The 19337-nt window shown below is 43.0% G+C and overlaps 2 protein-coding genes across 2 annotated transcripts; one reads left to right on the top strand and one right to left on the bottom strand.

The window, feature by feature from the left end:
• chchd5 (coiled-coil-helix-coiled-coil-helix domain containing 5) lies at nt 1-2634 on the bottom strand (the record flags this gene model as incomplete). The annotated part of the gene is made up of 4 exons (XM_084070737.1): nt 2524-2634; nt 1972-2112; nt 1701-1852; nt 1-29 (listed from the first exon to the last, which is right to left on the bottom strand). Coding segments are annotated over exons 1-4 (324 nt in total). The 5' UTR covers nt 2526-2634.
• Nucleotides 2635-3592: 958 nt separating this feature from the next.
• atp13a1 (ATPase 13A1) lies at nt 3593-17673 on the top strand. Its single transcript, XM_084072811.1, has 25 exons — nt 3593-4020; nt 5063-5152; nt 5257-5523; nt 6407-6562; nt 6900-6969; nt 7131-7237; nt 7755-7884; nt 8318-8373; nt 8516-8642; nt 8791-8928; nt 9018-9138; nt 10963-11120; nt 11585-11760; nt 11865-11975; nt 12097-12222; nt 12411-12519; nt 13605-13798; nt 14284-14380; nt 14485-14672; nt 15227-15341; nt 15479-15675; nt 15856-15998; nt 16580-16691; nt 16775-16918; nt 17037-17673. The coding sequence occupies exons 1-25, from the start codon at nt 3649-3651 to the stop codon at nt 17145-17147; spliced, it is 3615 nt and encodes a 1204-aa protein (XP_083928937.1). The 5' UTR covers nt 3593-3648; the 3' UTR covers nt 17148-17673.
• The last annotated feature ends 1664 nt before the right edge of the window (nt 17674-19337 follow it).

The following is a 19337-nucleotide window of genomic DNA, read 5'->3' as shown; positions in this document are numbered from 1 at the left end:
CTAGGAGGGCTGAGGGACTGGATTTGCAGCTGGGGAAAAAAGGACATGCAGAAAGTTACTGATATGGTAAACAATCTCCATAAATGCACAAAATCTCTGTGTCTCTGTGTCGCCCCCTCCGCCCCCCCCTGTTTTAAAAAAACAATAAAGCACGCACATTCGCACATCCACTCTAGCCTGGCCATGGCCAGACTAATATCACTGCCCAGGGCTATTTTTCTTAGCGGTGGCAGATTCGTCTGGTTTCCAGGCTACATCCACTCACTAAAGTACCAGGTGCCGGGCAGAGGTCAGAATCCAAAAACAATAAAGTCTGCACACTGGATCATGCTCCAAAGTTTTAATTGGTTTCCACCAATGGACGTGAAGTTTTGAGCCTCACTGGCTCTTCATCAGCTCTTCATTCTGATCATCATCAGCTCTTCATTCTGATGAAGAACCGGTGAGGCTCGAAGCGTATACGTAGGAATTTGGTCTACCAGCGGTTACCCAGAAATATCTATGAATCCACAAATCTCTGTATCTGTCTGTCTGTGTCCCTTTTATGTCAAAACAGTGGGTTGCGCACATCCAGTTCGTTGCTGGTGCTGGACACAAACGCTTGAATGCCAGCTGTGCCCAGCGCAAGTGATCTTCATTGTGGATTTTGGCCACGCGACCACAGCGGGAGATCAGAGGTAACCAGCCCACCACACACCAGCCTTGATCCATTAACGTTTACACATTCCTCAATCACTCCATAAACATTCAAATTATGATGATAGCCCCAGGCTATCTTTCTCTCATAAACGTGGTGTCAGTCACGGACCACGGGAGGACGCAGCCGCAGGACCCCTTTATTTTGCAAAACAGCAGTGTGCATGTCTCCACTATCAGTGGAGCTTGGGGGTTCAATTTTGGGGGTTCAATTAAAACCCAAACTTATTCCAATCATGACGATGTGATTGGTGTTATTCAACAATGTAGGCCTACGGGAAACAGACAACACGTAAGCTATTTATTATTTAATTCATTATTCAGTTTTTTTTTTAATATCTTTACTTATGGCAAGAATTAAATAAGAAGATGCATATCTTTTTCTTTTTTTTCTTCCCCAGATCGCATTCTTCTGACATATCGGGACACATTAGAGTTGACTGGACTTGACTGGTGTCTGTGTCAGGTATCGGGTCTGTGCCCTGTGTATGCAAATGCATGTGCCATTCCCCTGGCCTTCAAGTACTGTGATGATAATCGGTACTGTACTAAGTACGCGGACAACGGGTACAATAGGTATTGCTTAACTAGACGGCCAAAAACAAAAAAATACGTAGATGATCTGTGTCTTATAGGCTCAGTGGTTCTCAAAGTGGGGTCCAGGGACCCTCTGGATTCCTTGAGGGGGATCCAAATGGATCCTTACAGGTCCGTATCTCTTGAGTATACAAATGGAACCAAAAGGACCATTATGGGTCACATATTATACAGACAAATGCTGTACTAGACGGCTGACAACATTTGGTTCCAGTTTGTACACTCTGAGAGTTATGGGGGTGCTTGAAATTCTAAAGTTTGATAACCACTGTTAATGGCAATTGTGTGTGACGTTAGGATGGCATGGCCAGAGCTAATTATTATATTTTTTAGCTCTGGTAGATTCATCTGGTTTCCAGGCTAGTGAGACGTCAACTTGGATGGGTCCAGCAAAAAAAAAAACTCACCAACTTCACTCAGATCCACTGTCTCGCTGCATCCAAGAAAACGTGCTAAATGTGGTGTGCAGGCGGCAGCTGCGGTCTGGTTTTCTTTGAGACAGCGGTCAAATTCTTCAAACTCCTTGGAACAACTTGACCCAATCTTCTGGATGACTGGGCTACAAGGGGGGGGGGGGGGGGGGGGGAAGAAGAAAAAAGAAACCATATAAAATGTTTTGATATTGATGATGTTTGCAAGAAAATAATGACCAGACAGAAGGGAGTTTTAATGCCTTACTGTGAAGATGTGCACTGAGCAAGCTTCATCTTCAGTTCCTCACACTCATGTTGCCATGTTGATGGGTTGGCAGCCACACATGAACCATATGCATCCATTTGTTTAGGGCAATATTTTGCCGTGATCTCCATAGCAGCCTGCCTGAAAAGACAACAGATAACGTTAATGTTAGCTAGATAAACAAGCAAACAAACATGGTCAATCCAATAACCACGTGACAAAATAACTATATAAATGCAGACATTTCAAGAAGCACCAACTCGAAAACGAGATGATACATCTTCAAGGGGGTTTTCTTTTCAATAAAGGTATATTTATGATTTAAGAATGTAGTCAACAAATTCAAAACAGTAGTAAAGTAAGATTTTGAACGATATTGTCCAATATCACACGTAGCCTATTGCAACCTTTATATTCATGATGAAGTAATGAGGAATCGAGCAGACATCAAGTAACGACGTTAATGTAAACAATGAACGTTATGTTGTATTTAAACTATGTAGCAGCTATTACATGAAGATATAATGTATTTTTTACAACAGAACGTCTTACATGTTTTGGAACAACTGGAGGTTTGTCTCAATGAATGGGGAAAAAGCAAGGTTACAATGTTACTACTATTCTATATGGCTACTACCGTGTACAGCCTTGCTGCCATTCGATAGGACGAACATGTGACATAATATGAAATGTATTTCACTTCTATTGGTTCAAGTTCATGTCAATCACGCCCTGATCACGACCAGATTCCATGTCTAAAAGGGACCGCGACACCATGTTGTTGACGGAATGTGTGCTACAAATGCACTTTTTTAAAGCAGCTTCTTAAATACGCAGCCGCTCAAAAATGACTGATCATATTTCATAACAATTTCACCGACCACAAAACGGTTCAGATTTGCTGTTTACCTCGCGCAAATTGTCGTCTGTCACGACCGTCAACGATGAACTTCAAACTGGTGTTTGTACTTTCTCCATTTATGGCCCGTACATCTACATATATTTAAAATATAAAGTGCTTACCCCATAGCCACGGATATTAGAATAATGTTCGGGCCCTCAGAAATACCCGTATCTTCCGTAGTGTTAATTAAAAAGCATGTTAATCCAATCGGTGGCTATTTTCTCATAGAGTTATAATGTATCAGAGTGCAATACACCTCCCAACTGATAGGGTCACGTAGTTGAAATCATATGGCGAAAATGGCCACCAATCGGATCAAAATGCTTTTTATTGAACAATACGGAAGACACGGGTACTTCTGAGGACCCGTACATAATTGTAACATCCGTGTCCATGGGTAAGCACTTTATATTTTACAGCTGAACGTTTATGTAGATGTACAGGCCAAAAAGGGAGAAAGCGCAAACACCAAGTTGAAGTTCATCCATGACTGTCATGTTTCAGGGCTGACCACGCGCACACAGCGAGCGACGAGAGAACCAGTGAGAGACCACGGCGTGGCAGTATGCGCCGTTGCGTACGCGGAAGTACGACGGTCGGTTGTGGGAGAGAACGAAACGATTCAGTAAAAACTGAACCTTGTGAAGACAGAAGGGACCAGACAACTGGCACTGTGTGGAACGGTCTTTAGCCCGAATACAACACCAAGGGGGGGCGGCGTGGAGGAGAGAGGAGAGAGGGGGCCCGGGCCGCTGGTGGGGGGGGACGTAACAATGAATGAGCCTATGAAAGAAGAAGAGGAGGAAGAAGAAGGGAATATGGCTGCAGACGGGATTCGTGGGCCGGGTGAGCCGCCGCTAATGGCCCCCTCTATGAACCATGACAGCAACGGCACCAGCAGCGACGAGCTGGTGAGCGCGGTCACCCTGTACCGGCGCAGAGCGCGGTTGCTACACGGCACCGTGCTCCCGTTCGTGGCCGTTCTCTACCCGGGCTGGCTGTACGTGTGGTTGGGGGTGTATGGTGCTTCCGATTACCCGGAGGCAGGCCTGCTGGCGCTGGCCGCCATCGGGATCGCGCACGTCCTAACGGCGCTGTCTGGCTATTGGTCCGTGCACGCGCACTGTTGGCTCACCTGTTCCAAGGTAAATGCATGGATGGATGGATGGATGGATGGATGGATGGATGAGTGAGTGAGTGGTCATCAATATGTCCGTACACGGACAAATGTGTCCGTGGCAAAGACTTGGCCTTGTCCGTGGCAAATTTGAGATGCTCTTTTTTACACACCATTTAAATGTTCTTATTTTGATCATAAGACCCAATTACTGTGTCAAGTCTCCAGGATTTATTCAGAAAATATGTATGACTGTACTAGTAGTGTCATACCACTAGTAGTGGTTCTCAAATGTTTTATTTGCGAGGACCCCCATAACTCTTGAGGGTGTACAAATTGAACCAAATTGACCCGCAGGGTACCATTATTGGTTCCATTTGTACACTCTCAGAGTTACAGACCTGTTATGGCCATTCAGGCCAGGGCTAGCTCTTTGTGTTTCTGATAATATCATTGTCCACTCATTTTGTTGTATGTCCATGGCAAAAATTGCATTTTGACAAAAATGTCCACCACAAGCCAGCATGGCGATGACCCCTATCATGGGTGGATGAGCAAGCTTTCACCAAAAACATCAGCTCAAACATAATACAGTATATGAGAGGCTCTAATAACACGTTAACTACTGAAACGTGTCGATCCCGTGTTCGATGACTGTGACTGTGACACTGCTCCCTGGCCTGAATTAACAGAGACTAAACTGTTCCATATGTTATGGCCCGGCATGAATATCATGTACATTTCATACATGTTATATAGCTACATCATAACATAACCCATTCATAGGGGTGTAGATGGGGAGGAAGTGCATTGCAGGAACTTTGAGTGCAGCTGTTCAGTATTTGGCCTTATCTATTGAAATCTCAGGTCATAAGTAATTCATTTCAGCGAATCACATTTGGATAGTGAGTGAGACTACTAAGATTTCTGTTTTCAAGAATGTGCTGCGGGTGCGTATTTCTTAAGCAACTGTATGTTGAGCATGACTCTTTTAAAAAGCTGCAAAATTGCACACTCCTATCAGGGTGTGTGAATTATTAATTTCTCACCTGTTTCATTTGTATCTACAGGAACCCGACCCACAAAAGGCTACGCTGGCAAAGGTCGTACCTATGCCAAATAACGGTTCTGCTGAGCTCGTGGCTCTTCAGAGGGACCAGGTCAGCTCACCTTTTCTATGTTGATGCCAACCACTGTTCATGAGTATAGAATTGGCAGAAAAGCACTTCTAATCTGTTTACTTTTTCTCTCTCATATTCAACAGGAGGGTGAGGATGGCGAGGAGATTCTGTCCTTTGAGTTTCAGAAGATCCGCTACATCTTCGACAAAGAGGAGAAGAAATGTTTCCTCCCTGTGGCGTTTCCCATCACTCACCCAATGAGCCACTTTCAGGTATGGCGTGGCTACCAGGAGGAGACGGATTTGCGAGCTGCAGAAAAACGATACGGCACCAACCGTGCTGAGATGATGGTGCCTGATTTCCTGGAGCTCTTCAGAGAGAGAGCCACTGCTCCCTTCTTTGTATTCCAGGTATGTGCAGCACCTCCATTATGTTTGGCTTAAGAGCAGATGTCTCGAGGCGAGTGCAGGTAGGTGACCGGTACTAGGGCTGGATAATATATCGATATTACTATATCAATATCGTGATATCAGGCTAGATTTAATTTGGGATTTTTGAAATCTTAATATTGTGATGTTGCTTATGATTATTTAATCAAAGGTCTCATTGTGTAAACTAGTATGTTATGTAAGCACCAATAGTCGCTGTATCAATAAGGTATTTAATCAAAAATACCATTTGATTTCATCATGTTGCTCAGCCATAGCAACTGGAGAGTGAGTTAACCACATAATTGCAACATCGCCGGTTCTATTCAGGCTGGAGACCATGTGCTACTTGTCCGTCCCCCTCTCTCTGCCCTCAATTTCTGCTATCCTATGAGCAGATGTGTTTCATAGGTTATTGTATCTCAATTATGTTACGATGGTAACCAGAATGCTCGCCATAAAACACACTTGCACCCAATTTTTTTCCGCGGACCGCTCGCCCACAGCAGTTCTTGTATTGTTGTTTTCGTGTAACTGAGGTTATGGTTAGGAATAGGTTTAGGGCTAGCCATAGTTGTACTGAAGTAAAGTTTAGGAATAAGGTTAGATTTGTCATAGCTTTACTGAGGTTAGGTTTAGGAACAAGGTCAGGTTTAGGCATAGTTTTACTGAGGTTACATTTAGGAATACCTGGTGGCGACCGTTCCGAGGTCGCCGGATTTGCCTCGGGCGACTGTGTTTTGGGGCGAGCGTTCTTGTATTCATTCTTGTATTATATGATTATGTTGTGGAGGGCTGTTTAGAGGAATCACTTCACTGTTTGTATTGCTGGTTGACCCAGTGTATGTCTACTCTCTCTGTTCAGGTGTTTTGTGTGGGGCTGTGGTGTCTGGATGAGTACTGGTACTACAGTGTATTCACACTCTTCATGCTGGTGGCGTTTGAGGCCTCACTGGTCCAGCAGCAAATGAGGAACATGTCTGAGATCCGCCGCATGGGGAACAAGCCCTACATGATCCAGGTAGGTAGCAATGTACTTTAGTGTACATCACACACCCTCCTCACGTGTGATAAATGGTCCGGTATATACAGTGTGTCACAAATGCCTTCTGTGTATGTGTGTGTCTGGTTTATGTATTACTATTCTTGTGGGGACCAAAAATCCCCACAAGGATAGTAATACCATTCACAATTGACCTTGGAATATTTTCTGGATCCCATGGGGAGTTTGAGGTTAAGTTTGGATGTGTTTAATGTTGAGGTTAGGGTGGGACATCAGGTTAAGTAAAAGTTGCATTTGTAATTAGAAATGTCCTCGCAAGGGTAGTAATACAAATATGTCTGCGTGTTTCTAATAGGTGTATCGTAATAGGAAGTGGAGACCTATATCCAGTGATGAGCTTGTCCCTGGAGACCTTGTCTCAATAGGTATGGTTAATTCTTTTCACAGTTTTCTGTAAAATACTATTCTTTCCCACCACCCAAATCAGACTGACTGACTGGGTGTGTGTGCGCACGTATGCACGTATGCACGCATGGACGCACGCGTGCTTATGTGATTTCTGTAATCTGGATTTCTTCCCTCGCAGGACGGTCACCCCAGGACAACTTGGTACCGTGTGATGTGCTGCTGCTCAGAGGGCGCTGCATTGTGGACGAGGCCATGCTGACTGGAGAGTCAGTGCCCCAGATGAAGGTTAGAGTCAGTCTGACAATAATGACACAGTACAGAACTGAGGACTTAGACTTCAAAGTACATAAGCTTCACAGATATGAAATGGCATCGCTTGCTGCATTAATTAAAGCAATAAATCCCAAGAGGCCGTGGTTGACAGGGATTTTAAAACAGCTAAGGGGCGTTGTTAGGCACGACACGTAGCGGATTGCCTAAAACCCCCTTAGCTTTTCAACATGAAAATCATAGACATATCCCAATTAAAAAAATGTTTAATAACAATTTGACTTCAAGAATAATTTCTACAAGAAAAAGTCCCCAACCCTGACTGCCTGTACTGCACAAACAAGGAAGTAGCTTGATATGCATGGAAGGTCCTGAATGTTGAAAACTAAGGAATCAATATTGAAAAATTGCATGGCTTATTTCTTGTCAGACGGCTTGAAACACAGCTCGTCCAATCATAATCAAGGACCGGAACTAATCATTTTATAAAATGAGATTCCTAATAATCATTGTATCATTATGATGTCTTCAGGAGCCAGTGGAGGATGTGGTCCCAGAACATATCTTGGACCTCCAGGCAGACTCCCGTCTCCACATCATTTCTGGAGGGACTAAAGTGGTCCAGCATAGCCCCCCTCTGAAAGCCAGCACTGGGCTCAAACGTGAGTGTTGATAATAAAAGTTTTGTGGACTGTCATTAAATTCTATTTGATGCTATAGTAGCAAATAAGTATGGATACGGACAAAATCAAATCACAATATATTTGACCAAATACCTAGAAATTGACATTGTGACTAGACTAATATTGTTTCTTTTTAATAGTGAAAATAGCAGATCTACAATCTCACAATGTGTCGTGGTGCAGAGCATTGCGTGCTTAAGAATAACATAAAACTTAAGAATAAAATAAAGCTTAATTGATTAAAACCAAGAAAAGACTACACTTACTTATGCCATATCATTCAGGATATTACAATATCCCAAATCCCAGAAGATATCTAGTGTCATCATGATATTGATATAATATCGATATATTGCCCAGCCCTTGTAACAAAAGAATACATGCTGACCATATTAATCTCCTTCATGTGCAGCTGTAGACAATGGCTGTGTGGCCTATGTACTGAGAACTGGATTCTACACCTCTCAGGTGAGAAGATGCTTTTATTTATTTTTCTTCTCTCGTCACATTACCTGTTCCTATTCTCATGCAAAATATACAAAAAAAGACCATTATTTTCATGTGACACCATGCGCAAACTAACACACAATTAATATGTACATATTTCCAGGGTAAGCTATTGCGGACCATTCTCTTTGGGGTGAAGAGAGTGACAGCAAACAATCTGGAGACCTTCATTTTCATCCTGTTCCTCCTGGTGTTTGCCATTGCTGCAGCTGGCTACGTGTGGATAGAAGGTGAGGTGTTATTTTCACTTTGTATGGACTAAACCATTGTGATTGTGTTGCTTAATAGCCTATGGTGAGGGTAGAGCAGAGTTTCTTCATGTTATATACTGTATATATAAATATATAAATTAAATGTTTTGTTGTGTAATCTCCTCAGGGACTAAGGACTTGAGCCGGAACCGTTACAAGTTGTTTCTGGAGTGCACCCTAATCCTCACCTCTGTGGTCCCGCCTGAACTCCCCATCGAGCTTTCGCTGGCAGTCAACACCTCTCTCATTGCCCTCGCTAAGCTATGTAAGTATATTATGTGTGGATAGCCGTGCCAAACAGTTCTTTAATGACCCGTTATGACCTTCTTCTTACTTTGTTATCCTTCCCTCTAGATGTATTCTGCACAGAGCCTTTCAGGATACCGTTTGCAGGGAAAGTGGAGGTTTGCTGCTTTGACAAGACGGGCACCTTGACCAGTGACAGTCTGGTGGTCCGAGGGGTGGCAGGCCTCAGGTACGCTTCGCCTCATCACTGTCTCTGATTTAAGCCTAGTTCAAACCAAAGAGTAGTTTTAAGCCCAATTTATACTTGGTCGTACACCACTGTCCCATGCCGAAAATAGGCTCAAATCACAGCGCGGATGCAACGCGTTGTGAGCCTGTAGATCTGCTATTTTGGCGCACGACACCGGTGTACGAAATTTGTGAAGAAATATCGCAGCAGGTCTGAATTACCCCTTACAGAGAATGTGTGTGGTACAGTATCCACAACGCATAAGCATAAATCACTGTGCTGCTGCTTAAAGGCTGATTTATGCTTCTGTGCCAAGGTGTACTCTTAGCTTATGTGCAACTCTTCAAAAATGTAACTATGCATATATAGGCACACCGAGAACTGTGATAGGCCTGCTTGACTTCGCTAAGCTCTTCGTGAATGAGATCGATGGGATCAATGTAAGTGGACTTGTGAGAGATTAATGGGCACAACCAATGTATTAAATTGTCAATTTTACTCATGCCAAACAAGCTGAGCAAATTCCCCCTCTTCTTCCTCACAGGTTCAGTGCTCCTCACACTGTTTCTCTTTATTATACTGTCTAACATAACATGTCTAACATAATCTTCTCTCCAATAATGCTAGACTAACATTAATTAATAGAACAAAGCCATTTCCAGTGTTCACCGCCATACTATAATATAGTATGGCTATGATATTATCACTAAGTAAATATGAGAGAATGAAAGCACCATTATTTCCGTTTTTTCTTGAATTAATGCACTGCACCGCTGTGAAGATTTGCAGCAGGGATATGACAGCCAACGGGTAATGCAGGACCATAAATCACTCACACTGTGTTCACACTATTGGCGACAAAAGCTGCAAAACGGCCCAAGAATGGCGAGCTGCATTGTTGCGGAGTCACCGTTGAAGTGTTGCTCAAGTCACACTACGTAAATGGAAAGGGTTAAAATAGCACAGGGAACTGTTTAACGGCAAGATTGAGTTTTTCTTCCTGTTACGGAATGGGGAAGGAATTGTGGGGAGAGAGAAGAGGAGTGGAAATGGTGAAACAAAAACACATGATTGATTGACGCTTCACTGTGTCGTTGGAGAGCTGAACGTTTTTTAATCCAGTTCAACTTTTTTCGAACTTTGTTCAACGCGTCACACCTGTCAAGCAGAGACAAGTATGGGATGTCAAATTTGTTTCCATTGAAATTGACTTGTAGCCCATTGGTTCTCAAAGTGGGTTCCGGGGACCCCCAAGGGTCCTTGCGGGGGTTCCAGGGGGTCCCCAGCAAAAGTAGTTAACTCATTGAGTGCTATTCACGTGTTTCACGTGTTTTACCGCTATGGTGCAACGTGCCAATCACGTGTTTAACGCGTTTTTGAAAAATTGTAAAAAACTCAAAACATTTTTTTTTTAAAGAAATGTTCACAACCCAATTTATACGTTAGCTATTCAAAAATAGCAGATACTGTATACAAGCTCATAGCGCGGCGCAGAGTGCCGCACAGTGCCGCACAGTGCCAGCTATGTTTCAAAAATCTTGAACATTAGTGAACTTTTTTTAACACAATTCTTTGTTTCCCCATATTTTCAAATGGGGGGTCCGCAGCCACATTTTCATCAATTTGGGGGTCCTTGGCATGAAAAGGTTTGAGAACCACTGTTGTAGCCTATTGCTTTGTCGCTGCTAGTGTGACATCAGCATCACTACGCCGCAGGCACCCATGACGTAGCTATGAGGACACACTGACACAGAATCATAAATCAGCCATAAGCCACAAGATGAATGTGCTCATCATATCGACTGATGTCTGTGTGTGTCGCAGAGAAGGGAACGAGGTGATGCCGGTGTCTGAGATCCCAGTGGAGACCCACCGGGTGGTGGCCACCTGCCACTCGCTGGTCACCCTGGATGATGGGCAGCTGGTGGGCGATCCCTTAGAGAAGGCCATGCTGACATCTGCAGACTGGACACTCACCAAAGGTACAGTCTGTGCAACGACCAGAAAGTGCACGTGTGAAGGCGTTTGAGCACGCTTGTGTCCTGGTTTGTTTTCTCAGTCTAAACCAGCCGTCTTTCAGATATGAGGCAACGTATGAACAATGGCTGTAAAAGTAATGCAGTTTGCATGTACGGGTAAAGAAAATAACGTGCCAAATTCTATATTTATAAATGATTAGGTAAAACAATAAGAGATGTTAGAATTGTGTAAAAAAAAAAATTAAAAAAAATTATTACATATATAATTATTACTTTCCTCTGTCTTTACTACACATGAAGACAGGAAATATTTTATATATTATATAGAATATTTCCTCTGTCTTTATGTGTGTGGGGATTGGGGAAATTTTCACTAGTTCTCTCAACTGTTGCCTGGTCTGCTATGAATGAATCACTCAGTTTATACAAACCTTTGTTTGTCATCCTTGTCTGACTGATTTGTGCAGATGAGAAGGTTTTTGCTCGTGGCATCAAAACCCAGGGCCTAAAGATCCACCAGCGGTTCCACTTTGCCAGCGCTCTGAAGCGCATGTCGGTCCTGGCTTCCTACGAGAAGATGGGTTCCACTGAGCTCTGCTACATTTCCACTGTCAAAGGAGCACCAGAGACACTCAGGGGAATGGTAGATACATACGTCGACAATAACAAACGCTTAACAGTGCTCTGATTGTTAGACGAGTGATTCTGTGAGTGTTAACTGCTGTTCTAACCCAGCTGTGACTGTAGTTCTCAGTGTGTCCCGCGAGCTATGACGAGGTCCACAGGGAGATGTCCCGGGAAGGAGCCAGAGTCCTGGCCTTAGGGTACAAAGAGATAGGACACCTCAGCCATCAACAGGTCTTGTTCACTATGCTTTTCTGTTATTCAAAACCTGCCCACAGAAACATAACATATCAGCGATCTTAGAAGGTCTAGAGATGTGATTGAAAATGAGCTGTGATGTGTTGTGGATGTACAGGTGAGGGAGATGAATCGCGATACACTGGAGTGTGACCTGCGTTTCGTTGGGTTCATGGTTGTGTCGTGCCCCCTCAAGAGCGACAGCAAGGCTGTCATCAGAGAGATCCAGGAGGCGTCACATTACGTAAGTAAGCTGCACACACACACACACACACACACACACACACACACACACACCCACACCCACACCCACACACACACACACACACACACACACACACACACACACACACACACACACACACACACACACACACACACACAGAGAGTGAGAATATCAGAAATATGATGTCACTGTCTCTTGACTATCAGGTGGTGATGATCACAGGTGACAACCCACTAACGGCATGTCACGTCGCGAAAGAGCTACACTTCATTCAGAAGAAACACACACTTATATTGCAATCAGGTCCCAATCCAGGTAAGTCAAGTCGTTAACAGTCTTGTCTATTACTTAAATGAGCCAGTTGTACATTACTGTGCATTACTGTACATGACGGTGATAGGACAGAGTTGTGTTGTTACTGAGAGTCCCACAGTGCAGATGCATTAATTTATTAACTACTTGATCCCCAGCATCCATATTTTGGGTGGAACATTAGCCAAAAATAGTATTTCTATTTTGCCGATACCAATATATTGCATTATATTGCATTTTTAAGTAAATATATTGTCCGATACTGATATAATGGACGACTAATTGTGCATCCCTACTTTCCAGTGATATTTGTTGCTTCCTGTCATTAACCAAAGATGTTATGTATAATAAACATCTTAAAAATGGAACTGCTTTCTGAGATCACGTTTCCATGGTACAGAAATGACTAACAAAGGGGAAATATGAGAACCTCTCTTTTATCCCAAGTTCTGAAAATATCACTACGCCTTGTCTAATATGTTTCTAGCGTTAGACTTCTAGTGAATACTCATTGTGTTTCCCCCAGTTCAGTTGAAATACCAGGTACATTAACCCTAATACATTATATACTGTATGTATACTGTAGCATGCCTTGCTGGCTGAAGATTTACAGTCTGCATAAGAGAAATGTCAAGAAATTCACTTTTACACTAAGTAACCATATATTGTTTCACAGTGCTGAGGCATGGAATGTCCCACCAACATGGTTCTCATATCCCTAGAGCATTGACATTATCATCTATCCATTTGCGTAGTGATATCAGAGATGTTTTAAAGGCTTTTTGACATGCTGTACAGACAAAACCCACACAAATTTAAGAATGTGTAAAACATTGTTTTTTTGTTTTTATTTTGTTCATAAAATGGTTCCTGGCACATTTCTAGTAAAGTCATATGTCACAGGTAAGTGATGACTTGTCTGACTGGACTAGCTTGTCCTGAAAACAAAAAACAATATGGCACGACTCGGCTGCCACCTGTGGTGACCATGTCATAAGCGAGTGAAAAACAAGCAAAAGTAGCCCATGGATCAAAGAGGGAAGTTAGAGGGGCATCCACTGACTGATCTAATGTGTTATGTTTGCCAGGTGAGTGGCAGTGGGAGTCCATAGATGGCAGCGTGCAGATACCGATGCCCCCTCCCTCCATCTCCTCTTTCATCCAACAGTATGACCTGTGTGTGACAGGGGAGGGACTAACTAGACTAACTAGTGACACACCGCTGCTACACACCCTACTGCCTTATGTGAGAGTGTTTGCCCGGGTCAGCCCAAAACAGAAGGTCAGTCTTTGAGCATTGCTGTTTCTTATGTATATAATAAGAAAATAATTGTCTGGGCGTCCGGGTGGTGCAGGGTTACCGCCCACCACCGTGGAGACTGGGGTTAGATTCCTCCACGGTGCCACGCACTCCAACGAACACAATTGGCCATGTTTGAGGGTATGGTTGGCTGTTCTCTGTGCACTAGAGACTCCCAACAGGTTGGCCTGTTCGGCATGGTGCAGAACTGGGAAAGATAAGGTGTTCCTCCACATGCATTATGTCCTCCTGGTGAAACTCCTCACTGTCAGGTGAAAAGAAGCGGTGGATGACTCCCATGTGTATCGGAGGAGACGCCTGGTTGTCTACACCCTCCTCAAGACCAACAGAAAGGGTTGGCACTTGGCAGTGACAAGGGCTTATCCACATTGGGGCAAATTGGTATAATGACTACATTTGGGAGAACAATGAGTTTGTGTTTTAAATGATGGTCTATTCTGTTTTAGGAGTTTGTGATCACAAGTCTAAAGGGCCTGGGCTACGTGACGTTAATGTGCGGCGATGGGACCAATGATGTTGGAGCTCTCAAACATGCCCACATAGGTAAGATTTCTCAACCTGTTGGCAAGGGCATCATCAATACCCCAAAAGGCCTGTGCGTTCTTCCCCAGATATTAACAGTGTCTTTTTGTGGTTCCTCTCCTCAGGTGTCGCTCTGTTGGCTAACGCCCCTGAACGCATGCCAGAGAAGAGGAAACGAGGAAGGGAAAAGGAGGCGACTCCAGCAGAGCCCAGACCGTCACCACCTATTCCAAGTTCAGGGGGGAAACTGAGCTCCAGGGCAGCGAGGCACAGGGTGATGACCCACAGAGAAGAGCAACTAGCAGCACAAAAGGTGTGCTTATACTGCACACACAGTAAAATAGTCTTACTTGAACTCTTTTAACGCTCTCAGTGTACATATAAGGGTCCATTTTTGTCTCGCATAGACAATCAGAGATCTCCGCCTATCTACTGTATACATCTGGTGACATCTCAATTCAGTTTAGTGACTAGAACAGTGAAGAAAACCTCTGCTAACACACTTGCGCCCGCTGCTTTGAAAGTAAATCATATTACCATCCCAATATGAAGGACCGGAACAAAGTCTTTGCATTGGTTCTGCAGTGCAGTCATTTTTTTAATCTCTGAATTGTTTCCACCCAGTTTTAGCCTGCACATTTAATTTTGATATTGGTAGGTGGAGATGCTACATGAAACTAGGTTTGATTACATTTGTACTCTAAGAGTGAAACAAAGTGCATGTTAATATTTGTGAGTGTGCATTTGTTGACATCTGTGTTGATTCCTAATATAGGCTACAGGAGGTAGGATCAACTATGAATTTTCTTTCCCCGATTGTACCTTTGGCTGTCAGCGTGCTAAACCTTATGGTGTACTCTGTTGCAGGAGAGGATCAGCCAAGTCTTACGAGAGCTTGAAGAGGACCAGATACAAGTAGTGAAACTGGGAGATGCCTCCATTGCTGCCCCATTCACATCCAAACTGTCCTCCATTCAATGCAGTGAGTAATGTTGATTCATAGGCATTCATTCATACTGTCGTTATGGGTTGGCACTTGCGGGCAAATGCCAACCCATGGCTTTTTTCTTTACCGCTCTGTATTTTGGCACCTGATTCTTTCCTTCCCCATGTCCGCAGTTTGCCATGTGATAAAACAGGGTCGTTGCACTCTGGTGACAACACTGCAGATGTTTAAGATCCTTGCTCTAAATGCCCTGGTGCTGGCCTACAGCCAGTCTGTGCTCTACCTCGAGGGGGTCAAGTTCAGTGATTTCCAGGCTACCCTGCAGGGCTTGTTGTTGGCTGGCTGTTTCCTCTTCATATCAAGGTCAAAGGTGAGAAGATGAGAGAAAATGGTCTCTTTATTCACTAAGTAAGAAAATGGGAAAGAACAGTGCAGCAGACCAAGTGCAGGAGTAGGACGTTGTGACCCTATTGAAACTGCAGTGGTCTAAAACTATGTATTGTGTAGCTGAAGCAGTCAACTTGAAAGTACTTTACTTCTTTCTTTGCAGCCACTAAAAACCTTGTCCAAAGAGCGGCCCTTACCAAACATCTTCAATTTCTATACGGTGTTGACGGTGCTGCTACAATTTGCCGTTCACTTCTGCAGTTTGGTGTATCTCTACAAAGGGGCACAGAGCAGAAGTCCTCCAAGGTGAATGACATAAACACATTCATACATACATACATATACATACATATACATACATACATACACATACACACACACACACACACACACACACACACGCATGTTCTTCATTGAAGAAGTGGTCTGGACATTCAATGCAATTCTGTTATCACTCATCTAAATGTGCGTATTAGCAAGTAAAAATGAACAGCTCCTTGACAACACTCAGTTCTGTGTACTAGTGATAATGACATTTTTTTTACGCATTGATTAATCACACCGAGCACTGGACAGTGTGCTTTTGCTTTACATTTGCTAGTTACTTGCTGGGTGGAAATAGAACCATAATTAATGCCTTTATGGTGACTGCCAAGTTGGTAGACTCCAGAGATGCCACTAATTACACCTATTCAAGCCAACTCAAAATTAAAAATAGGACATTAATAATTGATTACTATATCAAAATGTGGCAGGGACATGTCCGTTCATTTGAATAGAAACCTATACCCATGCACATATTTGCATATAATGACTGTAATCATGCACACATTGAGCACTGCTTCACAAGGTTTGTCATCCTAATTAAGTTATTCTTTTTCTTGCAGAGAGGACCAGTTTGCGGATATATATAAAGAATTTGAACCCAGTCTTATCAACAGCACCGTATACATTATGTCAATGGCCATGCAGATGGCTACCTTTGCTATTAACTACAAGGTAATGACTCCTTAGTATTTATGTGTGTTTTTTTTGTCACAGCGTAATATTCTGCTCATGGCATCCCTCATCTTTCCTCACAGGGTCACCCTTTCATGGAGTCCCTCACTGAGAATCGACCATTACTATGGAGCATTGCCCTGTCGGGTTTAGCCATCGTAGGACTACTGACAGGTTCCTCACCAGAATTCAATGAACAGTTTGCTCTGGTTGATATTCCATATGAGGTGAGTGTGCATAGTTAGACTTGGTATTTATTGTCTTGTTTATGAAATATTGTATTAAATTCTAGGTGCCGCTAATAACAAAAGTTCACCAATTGCCCGACTTATTTTCTCCTTGCAGTTCAAACTAGTCATTGCCCAGGTTCTCGTGGTGGACTTTGTCGCCGCTCTACTGGTGGACCGTGTCCTGGAGTTCCTGCTGGGCAAAGGAACCCTCAGGCTGCCTTCTTGAACTCTTGCCAACAGTAACCGCTGCCCTTAGCAACCAAACTGTAAAGGGAGAGGAAAGAGACTATGGAAGTGGAGAATTAGAGCTGTTGTGACACGCACAAGACGGCCAGGACAGCCAAGGCGCTCAGTACTGCACACTCCCAAGTGTATACCTTTTCTTACACCTGACTTCTGCCCCAACTTCACCAGCTCTGTCACCAGCTCTGTCACCAGCTCTGTGACCGGCTCTCCATCCACTCTCTGTTTCTGTTCCGTCTTCCTTTATGCCACATAATGCCCTTTTCTTCTCCCCAGTTTATTTCCCTTGCTTCACCCCGCCCCACCCCCTCCAATAGGCCAAGAAGACAGCAGTATTGTGTGGAGTTGAGTACGAGATGTGTGTGTTAAGCCAACATGAAGCATATACAGACACACAACAGGGGCATTCTCTGAGAGAATTGCAAAGTGTTTTGAATTTTTTTCATTTCTCTCTTTGATTTTGTATAAAGATAAATCTCTTACAGACTTATAAAAAGGACTTAAAGGTACGTTGTGTGTATTTTGTCAAGTACTTTGTCGTTTCGAGTGGGTGAAGTAAGAGCATGTCCAGGAAGCATTGAACTGGCCATGAATAGCAAACATGCTCTTATGAAAAACTTTTGTTGTAACAATGCAAAAGAGAAACTAATATCTCCTAATCATCATTAAAAAAAATCATATCAGGATTAAGAGAACATTTTGAATAACGAGGTTGAAAGACTATCCAATTCTGTTAGTTTGAGATTAAACGAGAAATCTGTCAGGTAAGGTTCTACTTTTACGTTTACATTTTTTAAGCAGCTGTACTGACAGTCAAATATCCAGGTTTCAGGAATGCATAGATGACTTTGAGACAACTGTTACCCTTCCATATGAATTATCTTGAGCACAGAAGTCAAGAATCTTTACAGAAATACCACTCCCAGTTCATTCCCAATCCCACCTAAACCAGTGGTTGTCAAACCTTTTAATTTCAAGTACTCCCAGTTTGGTATGCACTACAAGACCACAGACCAGAGTGTACGAATGGACCCATAATGGACCATTTGGTTCTATTTGTACACTCAGAGCTACAGAACGGTAAGGTTCCATTTGGTTCCTAACTATCAATTTAACTGAGGAGGACCCCTGAGGGTCCCTGGGTCCTCAGGTATGGTCTCAAGCAATGTCACACAAATCTAACTGAATAGGCTACTTGAAGACCTTACCCTTAAAAAATAAAGAAAGTCTTATAAAATAATGTAAATGTCATCATGGTATAAAATGGCAATCCAGGCAGATTGTTAAACACTTGAATAATGTTTATAGTTGTTGGGGATAAAAGTTATGCTTTTCTCTCTTAAGCCTTTACAGTTACACCTCGACACACTGAATCATATTGAACCTAGGACTTTGAGCTGGTGACTAGTATGACCCAAGCTAAGTTAGGTCATACTACAAATCATTGAAGTCAATGCTGAAAATCATATTTGAACTGGGGACCCCCCAAAATAATCATATTTAAACTGGGGACCACCCACCCTGACAATCACTTGGAATGTAGGAGTAGAGTCATTCAATTTAGTTTGACTCGGTTCCACAACGCCTTGCAACGCAAGGCGGCGTTGTGAGCTTGTAGCTCTGCTATTTTCATTTTTTCCCCCACAATTTATCTTGGCCAACGTTTGACCAGTTTTTATAGTATAGTTTGTTGATTACCTCTGATGCAGTAATTGTCTTTTTCTTTGCTTTTATTTTTTTAGGTATTAAAAAGGTTACTTAAATTGCCACTTCACTGTCATCTGGGGATCCCCCAAAAATCATGTGGGGCCCGGACCCCCCTGGCAGTCCCAACCCCCATTTTGGGAACCTGCTCTAGAGAAGTCAGAAACACACAAATTTACAATAACAAAAAAGTATGAAGACCTGATCTACAGGTTAACAATGCGTTGTGTTATGAGACAGGCTTGTAGTTGTGTTATTTCTGGCAAGAGCGCACCCAAAACAGCAGAGTAATGTACTCAAGTACTGTGCTTGTACTGTACTCACTGTACAATTTTGAGGTATTTTACTTTTTTTTAAATAGCCGATCTACATGCTTGTACTATTGCTTGTACTATTTTCAAAAGATGTATGATTTGAAAACTTGTGAAATGGGACATTCTGCATAATAACGAATACTTTTGGTACCATA

This window comes from Gymnoscopelus microlampas (assembly GCF_963454915.1).
Source record: "Gymnoscopelus microlampas genome assembly, chromosome: 11".
Classification (NCBI taxonomy): Eukaryota; Metazoa; Chordata; class Actinopteri; order Myctophiformes; family Myctophidae; genus Gymnoscopelus; species Gymnoscopelus microlampas.
The sequence above is the reverse complement of the archived record's forward strand: the minus strand, read 5'-3'. Positions and strand labels throughout refer to the sequence as shown.

Excerpts from the sequence above, each read along its gene's own strand:
- atp13a1 (XM_084072811.1), top strand. The coding sequence starts at position 3,649 with ATGAATGAGCCTATGAAAGAAGAAGAGGAGGAAGAAGAAGGGAATATG. Across the intron at positions 7,238-7,754 it reads AGTCAGTGCCCCAGATGAAG|GAGCCAGTGGAGGATGTGGT; the intron begins GTTAGAGTCAGT and ends TGATGTCTTCAG. Across the intron at positions 8,643-8,790 it reads TGGCTACGTGTGGATAGAAG|GGACTAAGGACTTGAGCCGG; the intron begins GTGAGGTGTTAT and ends TAATCTCCTCAG.